Source organism: Vombatus ursinus, unplaced genomic scaffold (assembly GCF_900497805.2).
Source record: "Vombatus ursinus unplaced genomic scaffold, bare-nosed wombat genome assembly UNPS02014924.1, whole genome shotgun sequence".
Lineage (NCBI taxonomy): Eukaryota > Metazoa > Chordata > Mammalia > Diprotodontia > Vombatidae > Vombatus > Vombatus ursinus.
Genome location: NW_020954702.1, coordinates 4,483,237 through 4,504,571, shown reverse-complemented (window position 1 = coordinate 4,504,571; position 21,335 = coordinate 4,483,237). Strand labels below are relative to the sequence as shown.

Genomic DNA, 21,335 nt, shown 5'->3' with positions numbered 1-21,335 from the left:
ATAGTAAGATATTTTAACAATGGCTTATAATCTTTAGCCCTGAATATTTTGAATTGGTCTAACGATGACATTTCTAAATTTAAACTGGTAAAGCCTTACATATATCTTTTAATATTTTTACTGTGAGATTCATTTGTTTTATGTGATCTCATTTGGCCTATGCATATGTTTCCTTTTTGCTACTTGGGTATTTAATGAAATGTGTTTTGTACTAATGCCTTTCCAACCCATGGGGATTGTGATTTTAAAAGCCACTTGTGATAAATTGAATGATTTTCTATATAAAGATAATTTGGAAATGCATTTAATTGAATTAATATCATATGATTAGTATGGAGTTTTGTTTCATGCTTTAAATTCATGATATTGTGACCTACTATCATGTTTCTTAATTGTCTTGTAAAATCTGGGAAACCATTTTATAAGAAATGCTATTAAGGGAATGGTAATATGTCACTGGAGATTTTAATTCCTTTCAGTTTAGATACTGTGAAATTACTAATCAAGTTATTAGAGGTTATTGTCATTATGTGAAAATAGCATTTAAATGGGTATATTTTAAAAGGGAAAATAATAGTTGATTATTTTTTTTTAAAAAGGAGAAAGGGTGCGAGCAAAAGATCGTGTATAAATCTTATTTGTAAACCTGCCAGCTTCAGCAAGGTCATGAATCATTATCAACCCTGTGAAAGAATTTGTGTGTTGATTTATTTTGGGAACAGGATCCCTCTCCCCCATTGCAAACACTCCTTGAATAAGGGGGAAAAATTGAAAAAAAATTTTTGACAGTTTGTAGTATAGAAATGCTTTATGTGATGATTTGTTGTTATGATAATTTTGAACTTATATTTGGAATAGTCAGGGCTGAAGTTATATCTTGAACCAACTTACTCTTAAGAGACTAGTCATAGAAATGTATTTTTGTTTTTTTAAAACAAAATGTTAGTAAACTATCATAATATATTCACAATGTGAATTTACATAATAAAATTGCTTTGCTAAAATCTAATGACTACCTTTTACTTCAGGCTGAATTTTAAGCCATATTTGGGAAAGTAAATAATAGAAGAAAAGAATGTTAAATACAGTCTTTTGTGTGATTTTTTTAGAAGGTCTGATAATTTATTTGCTAGCTTATTTATTGCAACAATTTGAGAGTATTGAAAACAATTGTGTCCAGTCTTAGTGTGATTAGTGAGACTTTGCTGTTTGAGGTGAAACCTTTTGGGACCCTGAATTTTCTTTTTGAGCTTTGTCTTCAGGTTTGTTGTGTCTTTCAGCCAATGTTTTACTACTTCAAGAAAAATGCAAGCAGCTCAATGAAAGTGAGATTTGTGATTGACAGCCAGTGGATATTGGTCCCTGGGAAAATGGTTGGGAGGGTAACTTTGGGAAGCCTAAGGGAAAACTCTCTTGACTCAGTTTCCTGTATAAGAAATCCTAGTCAATTCTGAGCCTGGCTGTGGTATCCATTCATATACTTTATACTATTATTACTTGAGATCAAATGGAACTGAGGATACATGTGCTGAGTCATTCTGTATCCTTGGGCCTGGAGGGCCTGAAGGACCAGTACTGATGGTGCTTTAGTGCACCTAACAGGCTTCTCCCTTTCATAGCATTCTGATCAATGTAGTTCTGCTGTGATTTTTATTTTTTATGATGTGATACCTTAGCACTTCTTACTGTTTTCACTCTGAGATTATAGTCAATTCCATACCCTAAACAACTATATAGATGAGGACTTGGGTTTGCCATCTGCCTGTTTACAGTCATAAAATATATTTCCATGACTAGAGTCTGTTAAGAGTAAGTTGCTTCAAGATGTAACTTTAGCACTAACTATTCCAAATATAATTTCAAAATTATCATAACCACAAATCATCACATAAAGCATTTCTATACTATACACAGTCAAAAAAATTTTTTCCCCACTTTTCACCCTTATTCAAGGAGTGTTTGTAATGGGGGAGGGAGATCCTGTTCCCAAAATAAATCAACACACAAATTCTTTCATAGGGTTGATAATGATTCATGATCTTGCTGAAGCTGGCAGGTTTACAAATAAGATTTATACAAGATCTTGTTTGTCTGTATTAAATCAGTCATCTGTATTAAAGTCCTTGAATTTTTCAAAATGATATAGGAATAATTAGTTGAGATGCAGCCTTCTGGGTGTCTGAGCAGCTTTTTTAAAGACGGCACTGCTCACCTCCTTGCGTGAGGAATGGGGTAGAAAAGATACCCTAAAAATTATCTGCTTCACCTAACCTAACCCTGCCCTGCTTACCACAGCAGGTGATGATCCTATTCAGTGGTCAAAACATTAAAAAAATACAAAAACTTTTGCAAAGATGATTCCACTCACCATTAGTACGTGAAATGTGTGCATGTTTATGGATAACATGAAATCCAATAGACCTGAAAGAGGAACAGCTCCTGTTGTTAGAGAGAACTCAGCAGGATTGTATCCAAATAGCAGCCCCAAGTGAAACAAGGCTGGCAAATGAAGGCCAGCTTACTGAAGTTAGAGCTGGAAACATATTTTTTTGGAGTGGCCACAGTGATGGGGAGCATTGTGAAGCTAGCATAGGTTTTGCAACTAAATCTAATCTAGTCAATAAGCTTGTATCCTTCCCAAAAGGAGTGAAAGAAAGGTTCATGAAAATGTAATTGTCACTTGCAGGAAAGTGCCATGCCATCATCATCAGTGCATATGCTCCCACCGTGACAAAGCCTCATGAGGTCTAAGAAAAATTTTATGAAGACCTGGAGACTCTCCTCATCAATGTGCCGAAAGAAGACAAGCTTGTAATTTTGGTGACTTGAATGCCAGACAAGTCACAGACTATCACATATAGCAGATAGTGCTTGGGAGAAAGAGAATTGGAAACAGCAACAGGAATGGTTACATACCACTGAAGATTTATGCGTTTCATGACCTTCTCATCACCAACACTGTCTTCCATTTACCTAAGTGCAATAAAACTTTGTGGATGCACCTTCACATCAAACATTGGCATTTAATAAATGACATCATTCTAAGGTGAAGAGACTGACAGGATGTGGGAGTGACAAAGGCAATGTGTGGCACAGCATGCTGGACTGATCATAGACTTATCCTCTTTAAGCTAAACATTCACATTCAACAAAAAGGGTGGCCCCGAGGCAAGACAATTACCAGAAGACTTAATGTCTCCATGTATGAACAGTTTGCTGCTGACTTGGAGGGAAAGTTGAGCCAACACACAGTTGGCAACAGTGGAGCCGAAGAGGAGTGAGTTCGTTTCAGAGATTTCGTGTACAGCACTGCATTTATTTCTCTGGGCCAGAACACTCACAAACATCAAGGCTGGTTTGATGAAAATGATGGGGAAATTCAGAAACTGCTAAATGCAAACACCACAGGGTTTCCTGGTAGGACAGTTTGTCCATCTCTAAGGAGGCAGCATTTAACTCCATCAAAAATAAATTGTAAGCAAAGCTTAGACAGATGCAAGATTTCATATGCCTATAGTAAGGCTAGATTTCTTCCTTTGAGAATCACTTGTTCAAACCCTTAAATCATTTATCATTTAGGGGAATAGCTCTTATTCTTATTAATTATTTGAATCACTTCCTTAATACAGTTGGCAATGAGACTTTTATTACAGAAACTTGCAAAGATTCTCTCCCCTCCCCCCCATTAATTGTTTCCCCTTTCAACTTAGATATATTATATTTGTTTGTACAAAACCTTATGGGGGGGAATTTAAGGCAATTTTTTGTTGGTGGTAGCAGTGGCAAGGATGTGTATTTTGTGGTCTGGAAACATATGCTAAGTAGTTTATCTTTGTCTTTCACCTTCCCCCAACTCAGCCCTTTTCTCTTTCCATTATATCTTTCCCCCTCTTTCTCCCTTAGATGCTCTTAGCTATATGTAAAAATATGTTAATGTGTGATTTAATTATTGGATAGAGTTTTATGTGCTCCATTCATTTAAAAATGTCTTACATTTTCATCATTAACGCCCCCCCAAACTAAATTGTTTTATTTTGTTGTTTTACTTGTATAACCATTACTTGATTTTTTTAGATTGATCAGTGGTCCTAGATAGAAAATAAGTTCCATACTACTGCTTCAGAACAACTGTTTCATGCAAACTAATATCATTGTTCCTTCCCGCCATATGATTTAAACATTAGCATTAGTATCCCTTTTTCTCTCTTTAATCGCTATACTGGCTTCAATATAGCTCTTCTTTCACCTTTTGAAACTATTTGGATTTGATGGGCTTTACTTACCAGCAAAGCTACAGATTCTGTTTCATTATACCACACTATCTCATATATTATAAAATGCCAAGTACTGCTAATATATAAAAGATATTTTACACCGATTAAAAATCATAGCCGTTGTTATACAAAAAATTTTAAATCATAATTTAAAAACCAACCTGTATTGTTTTGTCATTTGCCTCCATTTTTGTGGTAAGGGCAGATAATTTTTGTGTAAGTTCTTCTCTCTCTGCAAGATTTTTGTCTTCAGAAAGTTTCTGCAATGTTAGCAAGGAATCTTTGGTTTTTAACAACTCACTGTCAGTGTCTCTAAGTTTCCTGGACACATTTCTTTCTTTCTCCTGAGATTTTCTAAGAAGTTGCCTTAGATTTTTTACTTCACTTTGATGTTTAGCCATAAGCTGGGGTAAATTATTTTGTGAATTTTCATATTTTCCTATTGCTTTCAAGTGCCTGAAATGAAGTCGTTTCAACAGTTGGTTTTCTAAGACAGTTGCTTCTAGTTTACGATGAATATCAGCTAATTCATTTTTCAGTTCCTTAATCTTATGAAGCCTTGCTGACATTACGCGATGAGTCATAGCATCCCTTCTTTGGGTAATGATACTAATTTGAGAAGTTAAAGCTGTGTTCCAGTTCTGCAGTTTTTCAGGTGAGATTTCCTTGAATCCTATGTAAACAAATTAGCTAATTACTAACAAAATATATAACACAATATAGTATGTATATACATATGCATACAATACACATAATTATAGGAGGTTCATGTAAAAATTATATACATCTATATATTTGTGGGAGGTTAAAACTATGTATTAACTAGTTGATCATCCTAAGTCATGAACAAATAGACATTATTTACCAAATGGCACATAGAGTCAATCCTTAACATTCATGAATTTAACTTGATTGACTTCAAGTATTCTCCTATTGTTGTTATACAGTAGAGAAAAAAATGAAAGGCAGGATGTCTTCAAGTTTGTGGAGCAGCTGGTATCTTATTAGGTGCTTTACTGGTCTTGTTCACCCTGTTTATAAAGAGCTCCTGTGAATTTGTTGTATATTTTAATTCTTTGTCTTTAAAACCCAAGTTTTGTGTTGCAATTATGCCCCCAAAGCATAATGGAAGTCCTTTGGGTTCTAAGCCCAAGTGTGCAAAGTCAGTGACGCAGCTTAGTGAGAAAATAAAGGTGTTGGATAAACTTGGTGCCAAAATATCTGCAACCATTATCAGCTGGCATAGCCGTAAGGATCTCAAACTGCTCACAAAGCAGATGTAGCTGTTGGATTATTTCAAGCTGGTGGGTTCTTCATGATCTCCAGTGCCATCCATCAGCTAGCTATGAAGGACAAGAGTGTCAGAAGTGATATTGAGACTTTGCCAATCTGGGAGTCTTCCCTTTCCCTTGGTTTTCAGAGGGCAGTTAAGGTAGAGAGTTTTGCAGCAGTATAATATATACAATGCCCTTGTAATGCTAGTGAACTGATACAGTGGAAGGTAAGATTCAGGTTAAAAAATGTTTTAGTTTTAAAAATTTTATTTGCTGTACAGTATTTATAGTATATCTCATATGTTATGAAAAGTGAATATTATCTGAAATCAATGTTTTTTTATTGAAATGTTTGCAAAAAAGGTGGCAGTTCTAGGGAATTACTAGAGAGAAAAAATGTTTTGCATATTACCAATTTTATTTTGTGTATCTATTTTGTATTTTATGGATTATTTCATGGTTACACTCTTTGGAAAAGTGCATATTATCAGAATTAATGTTTTGTTATAAAGAATTGCATGCAGAAAAGTGTTTTCAGCAATCTCTAGTGAAAGATTAGTTTTTTGGTGGCTACACAAACCTAACCCCCTGTTTCCCAAAGGTTCAATGTATCAACATTCACATTTTTGACTTTCGAACTGTTTTCTGAATTTTACTCCTGTGAAAGTTGAGGATTGACAGCAGGGATGGGGAACCTGCAGCCTCGAGGCCACATGTGGCCCTCTAGGTCCTCAAGTGTGGCCCTTTGACTGAATCCAAACTTCACAGGAAAATCCCCTTAATAACAGGATTTGTTCTGTAAAACTTGGACTTGGTCAAAAGGCCGCACTTGAGGACCTAGAAGATCACAGGTTCCCCACCCCTAACCCATATACCATTGTTGTATCTTATACAATTGCTCAGCTTTACTTAGGTGAGTAAGCCACTTTCAGCTAGGACATACAGGTAAACTTTTTTATTTTTATTCTGAACTTAACAAACACCAAATAAAATGAGCATTTTCATATACATAGCTAAACAGAAAAAGAAGATTATACATGAAACTGCAGGCCTCTATTATATATAGTTTGCCCTTTAAAGATTATATTTTTTTCAATTAGCAAAAAACTGTTTTCTCACTTTCCCATTCTAACTCCTGCCCACAATTAAGAACAAAAGAAAAATATCTCCACCCCACCCCGCTCCAGAAACTTGTATAGTCTTGTCAAACAAATTTTCCCATTGGCTGTATTAAAAAATTTTTTTTTTGGTCTCATTCTGCACTGAGTCCTTAAAGTCTCTGTCAGGAAGTAGTCAGCAGGTTTCATCACTGATCTTCTAAAACTGTGATTGATTATTATTCTGATCAGAGTCGCTAAGTCTTTGAAAGTTATTGGACTTTACTGTACTGCTGTTGTATTAGTTGCTCACCTAGCTCTGTTCACTCTATGTCAGTTTACACAAGTCTTCCCAGGTTTGTCTGAAACCATCCCTTTCATCATTTCTTACTGCACAGTAACATTTTATCACATTTATATACCACAAATTGTTCATTTTCAAAGCCATTACCCACTTCATAGGTACTTTTTCGGATTCTCATTCTTTGATATCTCAAAAAGAGCTTATATTTTTGTACATTTTTAATTGAGACTTTGTTTTGCTTAGGACTAATCTTTCCTTTAATCTACTCTCCCTTTAATTCTTCTTTTCCATTTCTCACATTTCCCTTCTATTTCTCTGTTGAATGAAATGTATTTCTCTAGCCAACTCTGTGTGTGTGTGTGTGTGCACCAACACTTACTTCTTCAGTTAAGAGATTCGAGTGTTAGCTGCTTCCCCCATCCCTTCCTCCTAGTCTGTACCCTTATTGTGTGATATAATCTCCCCCAATCTTCTTCCTTACCCGAGTACCTCTACTGTATTCCAGTTCCCTTCTCTTTCCATTCTTCTCTTAAAATCATAAAGACACAACAGAACCACACCCAGGCCTTGTCAAATTAAATTTCCTCTTTGACCCCTGATGATGATAGGGCTCTCATATTTTAATGTAAGTAGTGTTTATACTTGTTAAATCCCTTATCATTGCACATTCATGTTTACAATTTATGTTTCTATTAACTCTTGTGTTTGAAATTCAAAGTTTCTACACACTTCTGGTCTTTTCATCAGGAATGCTTTCATTAAAGGCCCATTTCTCTCCATTATATTCAGTTTTGTTGGTTGTTATTCTTGGCCAATATCCTTTGCCCTCAGCAATATAATATGCTAAGCTCTCTACTCCTTTACAATGGTGGCTGATAAATCATATGTGATTATAATTGTCTTCTCAGTTCTTCAATTCTTTCTAGCTGCTTATTTTTTTAAAAAAAACTTTTAACTTTGACATTTTTTAAACTGAATTTGGCTATGACATTATTGAGAGTTTACATTATTTTGGGGCTTCTTTCAGAAGGTGACTGCTGAATTCTTGCCCTCTAGTTGTAAAAGATTTAGCCAGTTTTCTTTTATGATTTCTTGAAGTAAGATATCTAGGCTCTTTTTTAGGAAATGGTGTTCAAATAATCCAATCATCATTAATTTTTTTCTCCTCTATCTGCTTTTTATTTTCATTTTTTTTTAATGAGGCAATTAGGGTTAAGTGACTTGCCCAGGGTCATACAGCAAGTAAGTAAAGGTTAAGCATCTGAGGCTGGATTTGAACTCAGGTCCTCTTGACTCTTGATTGCACCACCTAGCTGCCCCTCAATCTGCTTTCATGATGATATATGTTTTCTTCTGTTTTTTAGTCTTTCTAATTTGTTTTAATATTTCTTTTTTGTCTCATAGAGTCATTAGCTTCTATCTGGTTCATTCTGTTTTTTGGGGAGTTTGTTGCTTAGGCAAGGTTTTATACCTCTTGTGCTAAAGCTGTTAATTCCCTTTACAATTCTTTCTTCCATAGCTCTTAATTTCTTTTCTAGTTTTTACCTCAAGTACTCTTATTTCACTTATAAAAACATTTTCCTTTTTTTAAATGCTTGCTCTTCTAGGAATCTGAGTTGAATTTGTGCCCAAGCTGTGTTTTCTCATGCTTTGTTTGAAGATATTTTAGAGTTTTTCTCTTTGTCTGAGTTTATGATTTGACTGTCCTTAACACCATAATAGCTTTTTATGATGGGATTCTTTTTTTGTTTGCTCATTTTTCCAGTTTGCTTCCTGACTTCAAACTTTATGTCAAGGCTAGAGTCTGTGAACTTCTAAAGGTCTAGACTGGTCCTACTGCTGCTTTCTTGGAGTATTGAGTATTGTTTCATTCCAGAATCTCAGGGAAAGGCTACGAACCTATAAGCTTTCAGAACTCCCAGAGTGGTTTGATCCAGGGCAAAGTCTAATTGTTGCTTCATTAGTTTAAGCTCTGCTAGTTTCTGATCAGTTTTGAGGATCAGGTACACTGCTGCTGGACTTTGCCACTCTTAGCTAGCTGCGGAGTTCTATTGGTTCAGAGTGACAGAACTGCAGGCTCTTCCTTGGACTGTGATTCCTGCCCCGGTTATTCCTCTGAAGCCTTTCGACTGGGATAGAAGCTGGGACTGAGGCCTCACTAGCTACTGGAGTTTGAACTACACAGCTACTGTTTACATTTGAATCTGTTCCTGAGAGAACTGTGGGAATTACATGAACCAAACTGACTCCATCTTACGACTCAATTCTGGATCTAGCTCAGTTCCCTTTCTGTTCACTTACAGGTCTAGTCCAGTTTTTGGCTTATGAGAAAACTTTATTCAATTATAGCAATTGTGAGAAAACTTTACTGCATTGTTTGAATCTCACCCTGAATGGCTAGGAAGATGGACCGCCTCTATCTGTTGCTTAGAGACAAAGGTCAGGTTATGCTGACCAGAAATCCAATCAGGTTTGAAGATTGATATAAGGGGTTTTCTTACAATTACATCTCAAGCAACCCATGTCTTGTCTGAAAACTTGACCCATATTGGTCAATCAGTTATTGTTTCCTTGTTCCTTTGATTACAAACCCATGGAGTGGGGAGTGGGATACCTATTTTTCTGATTTCAGGGAACTGCACCTGTTTTTTCTTTTCCTCTCAACTTGGAAAGCCCCTAATCTTTCCTCCAGTTAGAAATCAGATTACCTAAATGTGTACTTAGGTTTATTTCCTGTTAATTGTTTTCCTTTAATGCATTAAAATCTGTCTGTCCATGTATTTGGGATCCAGTGCCAAGCTGAGGATGCCTGGTCCTGATTTTTTATGCAATTGGCATGCATTGTATAATAAATTGATATGCTCAGAAGCTCAAACCTTTGGTTCTTCAATTATTTCAGATTTCACTGGTGACACTCCTCTATTGTTATATAGCCTAGGGTCTGTGGCTGTTCCCTAACTCAGAATGCCACCCCTGGGTGCACATCTCCTCAGTTTCACTCTGTATTTGTAACACTAGGCTGGGTAGTTGCCAAAAAAAGCTACTAGCTGGCACCTGTTCTCGTACCCTACATGCCATGCCTCAGTATGGGATCTCCCCTTGCTCTAGTGCACAATCTTTCAAGCACTGCAGTGCTCTGTGGGCAGTGGGATCCTGGTCAGAAGTTGTCCCCAGTGTCCACAGTCCTCTTTGGAAGAGTACTAACAACTGTGTGTATATTTGTGTTTGTGGAGGGGGGAGGAATCAGAGAAGGGTTCATGGAAGAGGTTGCACTAGAACTGAACCTTGAAAGATTAAGATTCTGAGAGACAGAGATAAGGAGGGAATGTATTCTCCACTGGGGGTGCGATGGAATGGGAAGGAGGGAATATGATTTGTATAGAAGAAGGTATATTATGTTTGATATGTAGAGTGTCTAAAGAAAAATAATGCTAAATAAGGTTTGAAAGGTAAGTTGTAGCCACATTATGAAGGGCCCTAAATGCCAGGCTGAGAAGCTTGTATTTTATGCTAGAAGCAATAAGGAGGCACCGAAGATTTTGGTAGCTGTGTGGAAGCTGTCAATCAGAAGGCCAGGACAGTAGTCTAAGTAAAAGATGAACTAGGGTTGGCTGCATAAGTGGAAAGAAAGATGAACGTTTTGGAAGGGACCTGAGATGCCATTTAATTCAAACCTATATCCTTGAAAAAAATTCTCTCTACAACATGCCCCAAAGTAGTTTAATTGTTGCAGCATTCCCTAACAGTATTTATAATGTAGTAGTTACAGAAATATTTGAGTTGAATTTAAAAAAAATATTTCTATTGAGGTTTTCTGTTTTTTAATCATTATAATTATCCTCAATATCCTTCCCTGTCTCTCCCAGAGAGCTATTCCATATAATAGTTTTTGAAGACAAAAAATAGGGAAGAAAAATAAAAGGAAAAACCCAGCACAACTGATCAATACATTGAAAAAGTCTAAAAACATGAGCAATATATAATGTGCAACATAAGACCTCTCACCTCCACAAAAGGGTAGGTTGGGGGTATTCGTTCATATCTCTTCATTCCACTCATGCTTTAACTTTATAATTTTGTTACATTCACTTTTTATTTTTTTTTGTGTGTGTTCCATTTACATTGGAGTTGTGTATATTATTTTCTTGGTTTTGTTTACTTCATCTGCATCAGTTCGGGTAGAACTTTCCATGCTTGTATTCATCACATTCATAATTTCTTAAAGTACATTAATATTTCCATTATATTCATGTACCATAATTTGTTTAGCCATTCCCCAATCAATGGGTACCTACTTTGTTTCCAATACTTTGCTGTCACAAAATGTACTGTTATAAATGTTTTGAGGCATATTAGTGTATATTTGTATCAATGGCTTCCTGGGGTCATACGCCAAATAATGGAATCTCTGGGTTGAGGGGCATGGAAATTTTAGTTACTTTGTATAATTCAGAATTATTTTCCAAAATGATTATATCACTTCATAGCTCCATGAACAATGTATTAGTGTGTATAACATTCCACAACCCATCCCAATACTGACTATTGCCATTTTTCTTCTAAATTGTATTTTATTCTTTCCAATTACGTGTAAAGACAATTTTTAACATTCATTTTTAAATAAAATTTTGAGTTTTAAACTATCTCTTTCTCTCCTTCATCTCTCTCCTTTCTAAGATGGTAAGCAATTTGTTATAGATTGTATATATGCAATCATGTAAAACATATGTCCATATTAATCATGTTGTGAAAGAAGAAATAGAACAAAGGAAAAAACTAAGAAAAAATAAAGTGAAAATAATATGCTTCAACACGCATTCAGATTCTATCAGTTCTTTGTCTGGATAGAGATAGCATTTTCAATCACGAGTTTCTTGGAATTACCTTGGATCATTGCATTGCTGAGAAGAGTTAAGTCAATCATATTGGTCGTCTCACAGTGTTGCTGTTACTGTGTACAGTATTCTCCTGGTCCTGTTCACTTTACTTTGTATTAGTTCATGTAAGTCTTTCTAGGTTTTTTCTGAAATCTGCCTGCTCATCATTTCTTATTGCACAATAGTATTCCATTATATTCAAATACCACAACTTGTTTAGCTATTCCCAACTGATAGGCATCCCCTCAATTTCCAATTCTTTGTCACTACAAAAAGAAGTGCTATAAATATTTTTGTACATGTAGGTCCTTTTCTCATTTTTATGACCTCTTTCTATTGCTATTTTTAAATTTATCATCTTTGAAAAATTGTAGGGTTGCATTTCTCTTATCTTTAGTGATCCAGAACATCCATTCATGTGGTTTTGAATACATTGCAATTCTTATTTTGAGCTCTGTTTCTTCATATCCTTTGATCAACTTTCCATCTTCTTACACCTTATTCCCCAACATTTACTCCAGTCAAATGACATTGACCTTCTGGATGTTCCACTAACAAGATACTCTATCTCTTGGATCTGGGTATTCTCTCTGGCTATCTTCCACTCCAACCACTGATCTCTCTGGCTTCCTTTAAGTCTCAACTAAAATCTTACCTTCTACAGGAAACTTTCCTCAACGCTTTTAAATTCCAGTGGCTTCCATAGTTTACTTTGAATATATTGTTTGCATATTGTCTTCTTCATTAGATTGTAAGCTTTTTGATGTATCCCCCCAGTTCTTCACATAGTGCTTAGCACCTAGTAGATGCTTAATAAATGTTTTTGATTGATCTACTGGAGAATGGATGTTAGTCATATATATATAATCATATGTAATATATGTGTGGTTATATTTGTTATATATATTTGAAAATTGTTTAAATAACAAATCCTGATCAGAGAAATTTAATACAAAGATTTTTTGCCCATTTGACCACTTCCTTTCTTATCCTAGATATATTAATCATGTCTGTGCAGAAGCTTTTCAGTTTCAAGTAATCAAAGTTATCTATTTTATATTTTTAAATTGACTCTATCTCTTATTTGATTAAGAATACATCTCTTAATCATAACTGTAAGAGATATATGGTCTGTTTCTCTTCTAATTTTTTTCAATAGCATGATCTTTAATATTATGGTTACATATTCATTTAGAATATATTGTGGAATATGGTGTAAAGTGTTAGTCTTAGCGTAATTTCTGCCAAACTGCTTTTCAGTTTTTCTGGAAGTTTTTAATCAAATAGGGAGATTTCGTAGGTAATTTATGTTTTCTATTTTATCAAATACTCCTCAATCTCCATCCCCAAAGTTTTATCCTAACCCTAGCCAACCCTTCTACTGTTCCTCTTGGAATGCTTGTTCCATAAGCAACAAACTTCTCTTCATCTTAAATCTCTTCCTTTCCCACTTTCTATTAGCTCTTACTGAAACCTGGCTTTCCCCTGATGACACAGCCTCCCTGGTCACCCTTTTCAGTACTGGCTGCACTTTCACTAATTCTCATCAGCAGTTGAGGTGATGGAATTGGAATACTTCTTGTTTCCCATTGCCACTTGCAGGTTCTCCCCTTTCCTCCATCACTCAGTAAACGATCTTCTTTTGAGGTTCGTGCTATTCATACCAACCAACCAATCAAAATCCTATGAGCTGTTGTCTACAGGTGCCCCCCCCGCCAATGTCACTCTCCTTCCTTCCTCGATGAATTCAATATTTGGTTTTTAATTTTCCTCAACTCCCCAACTCCTGTCCCTCCAAGTCCACCCCGCCCCTTCAGGGAACTTCAATGTATATACTGATTCTCCCTCAAATACTTTAACCACTCAGTTCCTTAACTACTCACACCCATGAGCTACTTATCTACGCCACCTCAGCCACATATAAAGATGATCATACCCTTGATCTTGATATCACCCACAAATGTAGTACCTCCATGTTCAAGATATCTCCTCCTGACTATATTGGTTTTTCACCTTTTCTTCTGCCTTCCTTTACATAACCCTACTCTTCATCAGTCTTCCATAACTTCTAGTTTTTTGACTCCTCTACAATCTCCTAGGCCATTTCCCCTGCATTAGTCACTCTTTCCTTCTTTCCCCATCTTGACTTCCTGGTGAACCAATTCAACTTTACACTGTCATCCTTTGTTGAACTCCTATCCCCTTTTTATACCACCAAGTAGATCCAGCCAACCTCAGCCTTGGATCACTCCCACCATTTATTGCCTTGGTACTTATATATGCTACTGAACAAAGGTAGAGAAAACCAGGCAACTGTTCTTACTTTGTCCACTTCAAATTTATGCTACATAACCTCCACTGGGCCTTCACTACTGCTAGGCAGTCATACTATGCTTTGCTTATCAACTCACTATCTTACTCTCCATAGCAGCTCTTCTAAACCTTTTCATTCCCCTCTCAAATCTCCATGCCTTCCCTTCTCTTAAGTTTCATAGCTAAGAACCTTGCCTCACATTTTACAGAAAAAAAATGGAAGCCATAAACTCCCTCATCTCCTCTCTTTCTCATCTCCTATCATTCAGGTGCCTTCTGCTGCTTTCTCTTCCGTCGTGTTTCACGTGATGAAGTGGACTTCCTCCTTATCGAGGTTAACCCCTTTACTGGTTCAAGTAATGTCATTCTTTCACATCTCCTCCAACTGATTGCCCCTTCTGTCATCTTTACTCTTTTGTTTGTTTAAAAATTTTTTTTTAAATTTTTAGGCAATTGGGGTTAAGTGATTTGCCCAGGGTCACACGGCTGGTAAGTGTCAAGTGTTTGGTCTGAGGTCGGATTTGAACTCAGGTCCTCCTGACTTTAGGGCTGGTGCTCTATCCACTGTGCCACCTAGCTGTCCCCTCTTTAGTTTATTTTCAATCTCTCCCTCTCTAATTGCCCATTTCCTACTGCCTACAAACATGTGTGTGTCACTCCTATCCTGAAAAAAGACCTTACTTGATTCTTCCATCCCTGCTAACTATCATCCTAAATCTCTTCTGCCCTTTGAGGAAAATTAATATTATGAAAGTGAGGCCAACTCACTTTCCCCCAGTTGCAGACTAATCCTAACATGCCTCCTAATGATGACGTAATGGGGAGAAACTGAGGTAATTCTCAACCCACCTCATTAAAATGTCTACCAATGGGGATTGTCTTGTCTTTGCCAAGTGAGATCCACATGATATATTGCCAGGCCAACCAGAAGAAAAAAACACCTAAGTTTAAAAGACCCCATCAGCCCTCACTCTAGGTCTTTGGCCATCAAGAGAAACTATTGACCCAGTTTATTGGTTATTGCTAGCCTAACTAATAAATTGATCATGCTCAGGTCCCTGGCTTCTTACTGTGGTGCCAGCACCACTGTTTTGCTAATAGTATATGTGTCACTGTTAATAAAATGATGTCTTGCCCTGGAAAAGACTGTGCTTCAGCATCAATTTTACTCACTACACCTTTGTATCTAAATTCCTTGAAAACACTATCTACAATAGGTGCCTCCCATTTTCTCTTCTCTCACTCTCCTCTTACCCCTTACCTTCTGGTTTGATAGATTTCTCCTAAAAATCTATCAGGAGCCGGAGTTTCTTTCTTTGGCATTTCCTTACAGCTAGTTCAATTTTCTTTTCTGAGATTAGGTTACTTAAGATCTCCATGTAGTCTTTTGATGATTTAATTATTTTACATTTTTGAAGGTATTCCTCTATTTCTTTTGTGTTCTAGGTTATGTATTTATTTATTTATTTACAGCATATAACTGTGGATAATACTGATTATTCTTTATATTCTGGCTTTGTTGTGTTTTTACCTTGCTCATTTCTATTTTTTTGCTTTGATTTTATGCCCTCTTTTTAAAAATCAGATTAGCTAAAGTTTTGTCATTCTTCAGTTTTTAGTTTTATTGATCATTTCTAGGACTTTTTTGGTTTCCAATTTATTTATTTTTGCTCCAATTTTTAGTATTTCCTCCTCTTTTGTGCTTACTTTAGGTTTGTATATTTGTTGGTTTCCTAAGTTTTAAAAAAAGTATATTCAGTTAATTAATCTCCTCTATCTTATTAATGTTTATTTGCAGGGAAATTATTTTTCCTATTATATTTCCTATTGAATTGAGGACTGCTTTAGTTGCATGTCAGAAATTTTGGTATGTTGTTTCATCGTTATCATTTTCTTTCATATAATTATTTTTATGATTTGTTCTTTTGCCAAATCATTATTAATATTTCATTGTAAAGTTTCCATTTGGGTCTGTGTTTTTTGTTTGTGTCTCTGAACCAATAACCAGTGACTATTGTTTTTATATTATAGTTTTTAAAAGGATGTATGAACTATTTCTACTTTTTTTAACCTTTTGTTTGCAATATCAGTGTGATCTAATAAATGGTCAATTTTTGCAACATGGTGTTGAGAAATAAGTGTATTCTTTTGCAGGCCCATTTAAAAGATGTCATATGTCTTTTAGCTCTGTTTTCTCCAGCAGTTTGTGCTAATTTGTTAGACTAATTCAAAACAGAGAGGGACACTGAAGTCTCCTGTCACTATTGTGTTCCTTCTAGCTCAGTTAATATTTCCTTTATTTTACTACTGATATTGGTTTGTTGTCTATGGCTCCTTTCAACATAATGTAGTTTCCTTGTTTGTCCCTTTTCAATTTTTGTTTGGTTTTGACAGATAATACGAATGCAATGCTTTTTTGGATTCCCTTGATGCACAGTTAATTTTTTTCCATCCTGTTTTGTGTATATATTTGTTTTTTTAAATGCATTTCTTCTAAGCAACAGCTCATAGGGTTTTGTTTTGTTATATAATCTGACTTTTTCATTTTATTGTTTAATCCATTCACATTTAAATTTGTGAAGGGACTAAGCATTTGTGTATTACCTACTATGGAACAGACTCTGGGCTAAGAGCTTTTTACAAATATTATTTCATTTGATCCTCACAGCAACCATGTAAATGCTTTTATTATCCCTATTTTACAGTTGAGGAAATGGAAGCAGAATTATGTGACTTGCCCAGGGTCACACAGCTAGTGAGTATTTGAGGCCAAATTTGGATTCAGGTCTTCCTTACTCCAAGCCTAGTGCTCTATCTATTGCACTTTCATGACAGTCAGGTTTATATTTAAACCTAGGAGTATGAGAGTTAGGTTTATATTTTCCTCCATTTGTCTCTAGTATTGAGCTTTTTTCAGGTTATGCTTTCCCCCCACTTTTCTGCTGTAAACACAACACTATGTCTCTTCAGTTTCTTTAGCCTCATTCCCAGAGAAATACCAAGTCCTACAGGTGTCAGAGAAGACACTGACCCATGGCATGACTCCCCCTCACTTTGTTGCTGTTGCTGTCTTGGGCTGCTGCATTTATTCACCCCTTTTTGCATTTCTGTTGTCTGAGTATTCAAGGAGTGAATAATGTCTTCAGGTCCAGTTTTCCTTTTAAGAACATTTCAAATGCTTCTTCATTATTGAATGTCCACTTTCTTTATTTTTAAGCTCAGGTTTGTAGGTCTACATCCTGAGCTCCATGCTCTTTGGAACTCATTATTCTATTCCCTCTGACATTCAGTCTTGTGTTATTCTAAGTTCTTTTACTTTTTTTGTGAAGGTATTTCTCTGGATCTTGTTTCTGAATTGAATTGTTAAATTTGACCTCTATATTTGCTGGAGTTTACAGCCTTGGGTTTTCTTCTTGAAGTCATCTCTGAATTTTTTCAATTGACATATCATTTTCTGTTGTGGTTTTTTTTTTGTTGTGATTTCCTCCTCCAGCTCATTTTACAGATGAGAAAATTGAGACAAACAGGATTAGTGACTTGCCTAGCGTCACATAAATCTAAGTCTGAGGCCAGATTTGAACTCAGGTCTTTGTGACTCCAGACTTGGCATTCTATCCACTGTGCCACCTAGCTGCCCTATGTATATGTATACACACATATTATATATGTTTCTATTATATATTTTACAGGCCATCTATATGTATGTGGGTATGGATATGTGTATATGAGTCCCAATGTCACCATGTGACTTGTACTTCTCTCAGAGGGGAAACAAATGAGTTTGCTAGAAAAATTCTCCCAGCATTCTAGTGAGCCACTTCACCCCATATCCTTTGACCATTTATCAACTGGAGAATGACTTGTATTCTTATAAATTTGACTAAGTTCTCTATATATTTGAGAAATAAGCCTTTATCAAGAGAAACTTGCTATAAATATCTTTTCACATTTATGATTACTGTGTATTTCCCCCCATTTATCCTACTCTCTCTTTCTCCTTTAACCCTGTCCATCCTCAAATGCATTTTGCTTTTCACTACCACCTCCTCCAATCTGCCTTCCCTTCTAATAGTCCTCCCTCTCTCTCCTACTTGCCTGTAGGGTAAGATAGATTTCTATACCCAGCTGAGTGTGTATGTCACTCCCTCTTTGAGCCAATTCCAATGAGAGTAAGGTTCAAGTGCTCTCCTGTCCACCTCTCCTATTTTCCCCTCCACTATAAAAGCTCTTTTATGTGAGCTAATCTACCTTATTCTATCTCTCCCTTTCACCTTTTCCAAGTGCATTCCTCTTTCTTACCCCTTAATTTTATTTTTTTTAGATATCATCCCATAATAGTCAACTTCCACTCATGTCCTCTATCTATGTATACTTCTTCCAGCTGCCTGAATCATGAGAAAGTTCTTAGGAGTTATAAATATCATCTTCTCATGTAGGAATGTAAGCAGTTTAACCTTATTGAATCCCTTGTGATTTCTCTTTCCTAATTACTTTTTTATACTTCTCTTAAGTCTTGAATTTGAAAGTCAAATTTTCTGTTCAGCTCTGGTCTTCTCATCAGTAATGCTTGAAAGTCCTCCATTTCATTGAATGTTCATTTTTTCCCCTGGATTTCTATACTCAATCTCACTAGGTGATTCTTGGTTGTAATCCTAGCTAGCTGCTTTGCCTTCTGGAAATGTCATATTCCAAGTTCCCTAATTCTTTAATGGAGAAGCTGCTAAATTTTGTGTTCATCTGACTGTAGCTCCACAGTATTTGAACTGGTTCTTTCTGGCTGCTTGCAATATATTCTCCATGACCTCAGAGTTCTGGAATTTGGCTATAACATTCCTGGGAGTTTTCATTTTGAGATCTCTTTTAGGAGGTGACTGGTGGATTGTTTCAATTTCTATTTTACTCCCAGGTTCTAGAATATCAGGGCAGTTTTCCTTGATAACTTATTGAAAGATGATGTCTAGGCTCTTTTTTTTTAATCATGGCTTTTAGGTAGTCCAATAATTCCTAAATCAACTCTCCTGGAACTATTTTTCAGGTCAGTTGTTTTTGCTTTGAGATATTTCACATTTTCTTCTATTTTTTCATTTTTTGATTTTGTTACTTCTTCATGTCTTATGGAATTATTCATTTCTACTTGCCCAATTCTAATTTTTATGGAATTATTTTCTTCAGTGAGCTTTTGTACCTGCTTTTACACGTGGCCAATTCTGCTTTTTAAGGAGTTCTTATCTTTAGTGGATTTTTGTGCCCTTTTACCATTTGACCCATTCTGTTTTTTAAGGTGTTATTTTCTTCTGTATTTTTTTTTGTGCCCGCTTTACCAAGTTCTTGACTATATTTTTCATGATTTCCTTGCATCTGTCATTTTTTACCCCTGAATTTTTCCTCTACCTCTCTTATTTGATTTTTAAACTCCCTTTTAAGCTCTCCCAGGAATTCTTTTTTTAGGCTTGAGACCAATTCACATTTTTTTCTTTGAGGCTTTGTATATAGCAGTTTGGACTTTATTGTCTTCTTCTGAGTTTGTGTTTTGAACTTCCTTGTTACCATAGTAACGTTCTATGGTCAGGTTTTTTTTTGTTGTTGTTGTTTGCTCATTTTCCAGTCTATTTCTTAACTTTTAAATTTATGTTAAAGTGGGGCTCTGCTCCTGGGATGGAAGGAGCACTGTCCCAAGCTTCAGGTTTTTTGTTCTGTTGTTTTTAGACCTAGTGCTTGGTGTCTGTAAATTTTCAATTCTTCCTGGGTGGTATAATTGAAGGAAAGATGTGTTTATTACTTTCCTGGCCTGTGCTCAGGTCTGTAAGCAACCACAGGGTCCCTGTTCCCCTGCAGCCATAAGCTCTGGTGGGCTAGTGCTTTTCCTCACCCTGGGACTGCGACCCAGATCTGTGTATGGACAATGCAACAGAGTCCTGAAACCAGTGCCAGCAAAGGGACCCCTGTAATCTCCTTCTTGACCAGATGTCTGACACCTTTACTCTCTGTGGGCTGAAAGCTCTCTAATCCACTGCTGCCAGTTCAGTTGCCCCCAAGGCCTGCAGCTGGCTTGCTAAGGCCTGCTGCTGTATTGTCTGCACTGGACTGTACTCTACTCTCACCTCAGTGCTACAGACCTTTCCTGCTGACCTTCTAGGTTGTCTTGTGCGGGTAGATTGTTTCACTGCATCCTTTTATGGGTTCTGCCACTCTAGAATTCATTTTGAAGTATTAAAGTTGTTTGGAGGGGAATTTGGGAGAGTTCAGGTGAGTCCCTGCCTTTTTCCCACTGTCTTGGCTCTGTCCTCTGATAAAAGCTATTTTTCAAAAAGCAAAATACCTACTCCACAACAAAGGGTGGTTCTAATCCACACCGGCCAGAGTCGATGAATTCATTCTCAATTGCTGAGATCTAAAGAGATATTGTCTTTCTTTTTTTAACCAGGTGCCAACAGGCGTCTCCACAACCTTAGGACAAAGACATAATCAAAGTACAAACGGAGGCTCAACTCCTTAGAAACACATCAAGTTGATCAGGTTTCCCAATTAACTCCTTACAAATAAATAATTTCTCAGAATATAAAAACAACAGAAAAGAAGCTGAAGGAAAAGAGGACTAATGGAACAAATCTGTCTGCCAGTACTATTTATGGGAAAATAGGTTCCAAATTCCAAATAACCTTTTACTCTTTCTTTTCCTCCCTTTTCCCCTTTCTTCCCTCTCTCCCTCCCTCCTTCATTTGCTTCTTTCCTTCCTTCCTTCTCTCCTTTCACTTCTGTCTCCCTGACCGCACATCAACAAGCATTTATGAAGTGCCTACCATGTGCTAAGTGCTGAGTATACAAAAGAAGGAAAAAAAAAACAAACAAAATAAAACAAAACAATCCCTGCTCTCAAGGAGCTCACAGTGTTATAGAGGAGATGACATGCAAACAACTTGGACAAACAAGAAATATTCAGCATAAACTAGAGATAATCTTAGAAGGAAAGCACTGAGATTAAAGAAGAACAAGAAAGGATTCTTGTAGGTTGGTTGAGACATGAAAGAAGCCAGGGAAGCAAGAAGATAAGAGACAAAAAGCATAGGGAACAGCTAATGAAAATGCATGGAGTCAAGAGATGGAATGTCTTATTTAAGGAACAGATAGAAGATCAGTGTTACTGAATTGTTGAATATATGGGGGGAGTAAGGTATTAGAAGACTGGAAAGGTAGGA

General features: G+C 36.3%; 1 protein-coding gene across 1 annotated transcript in view; it reads right to left on the bottom strand.

Annotated features, from left to right (window-relative positions):
- LCA5L (lebercilin LCA5 like) overlaps positions 1-21,335 on the bottom strand; it is a 43,654-nt gene that overhangs the window by 20,460 nt on the left and 1,859 nt on the right. Inside the window, exon 2 of the mRNA XM_027843610.1 lies at positions 4,436-4,947. Coding sequence (XP_027699411.1) covers positions 4,436-4,947 — 512 coding nt within the window. The remainder of the gene's footprint in view (positions 1-4,435; positions 4,948-21,335) is intronic.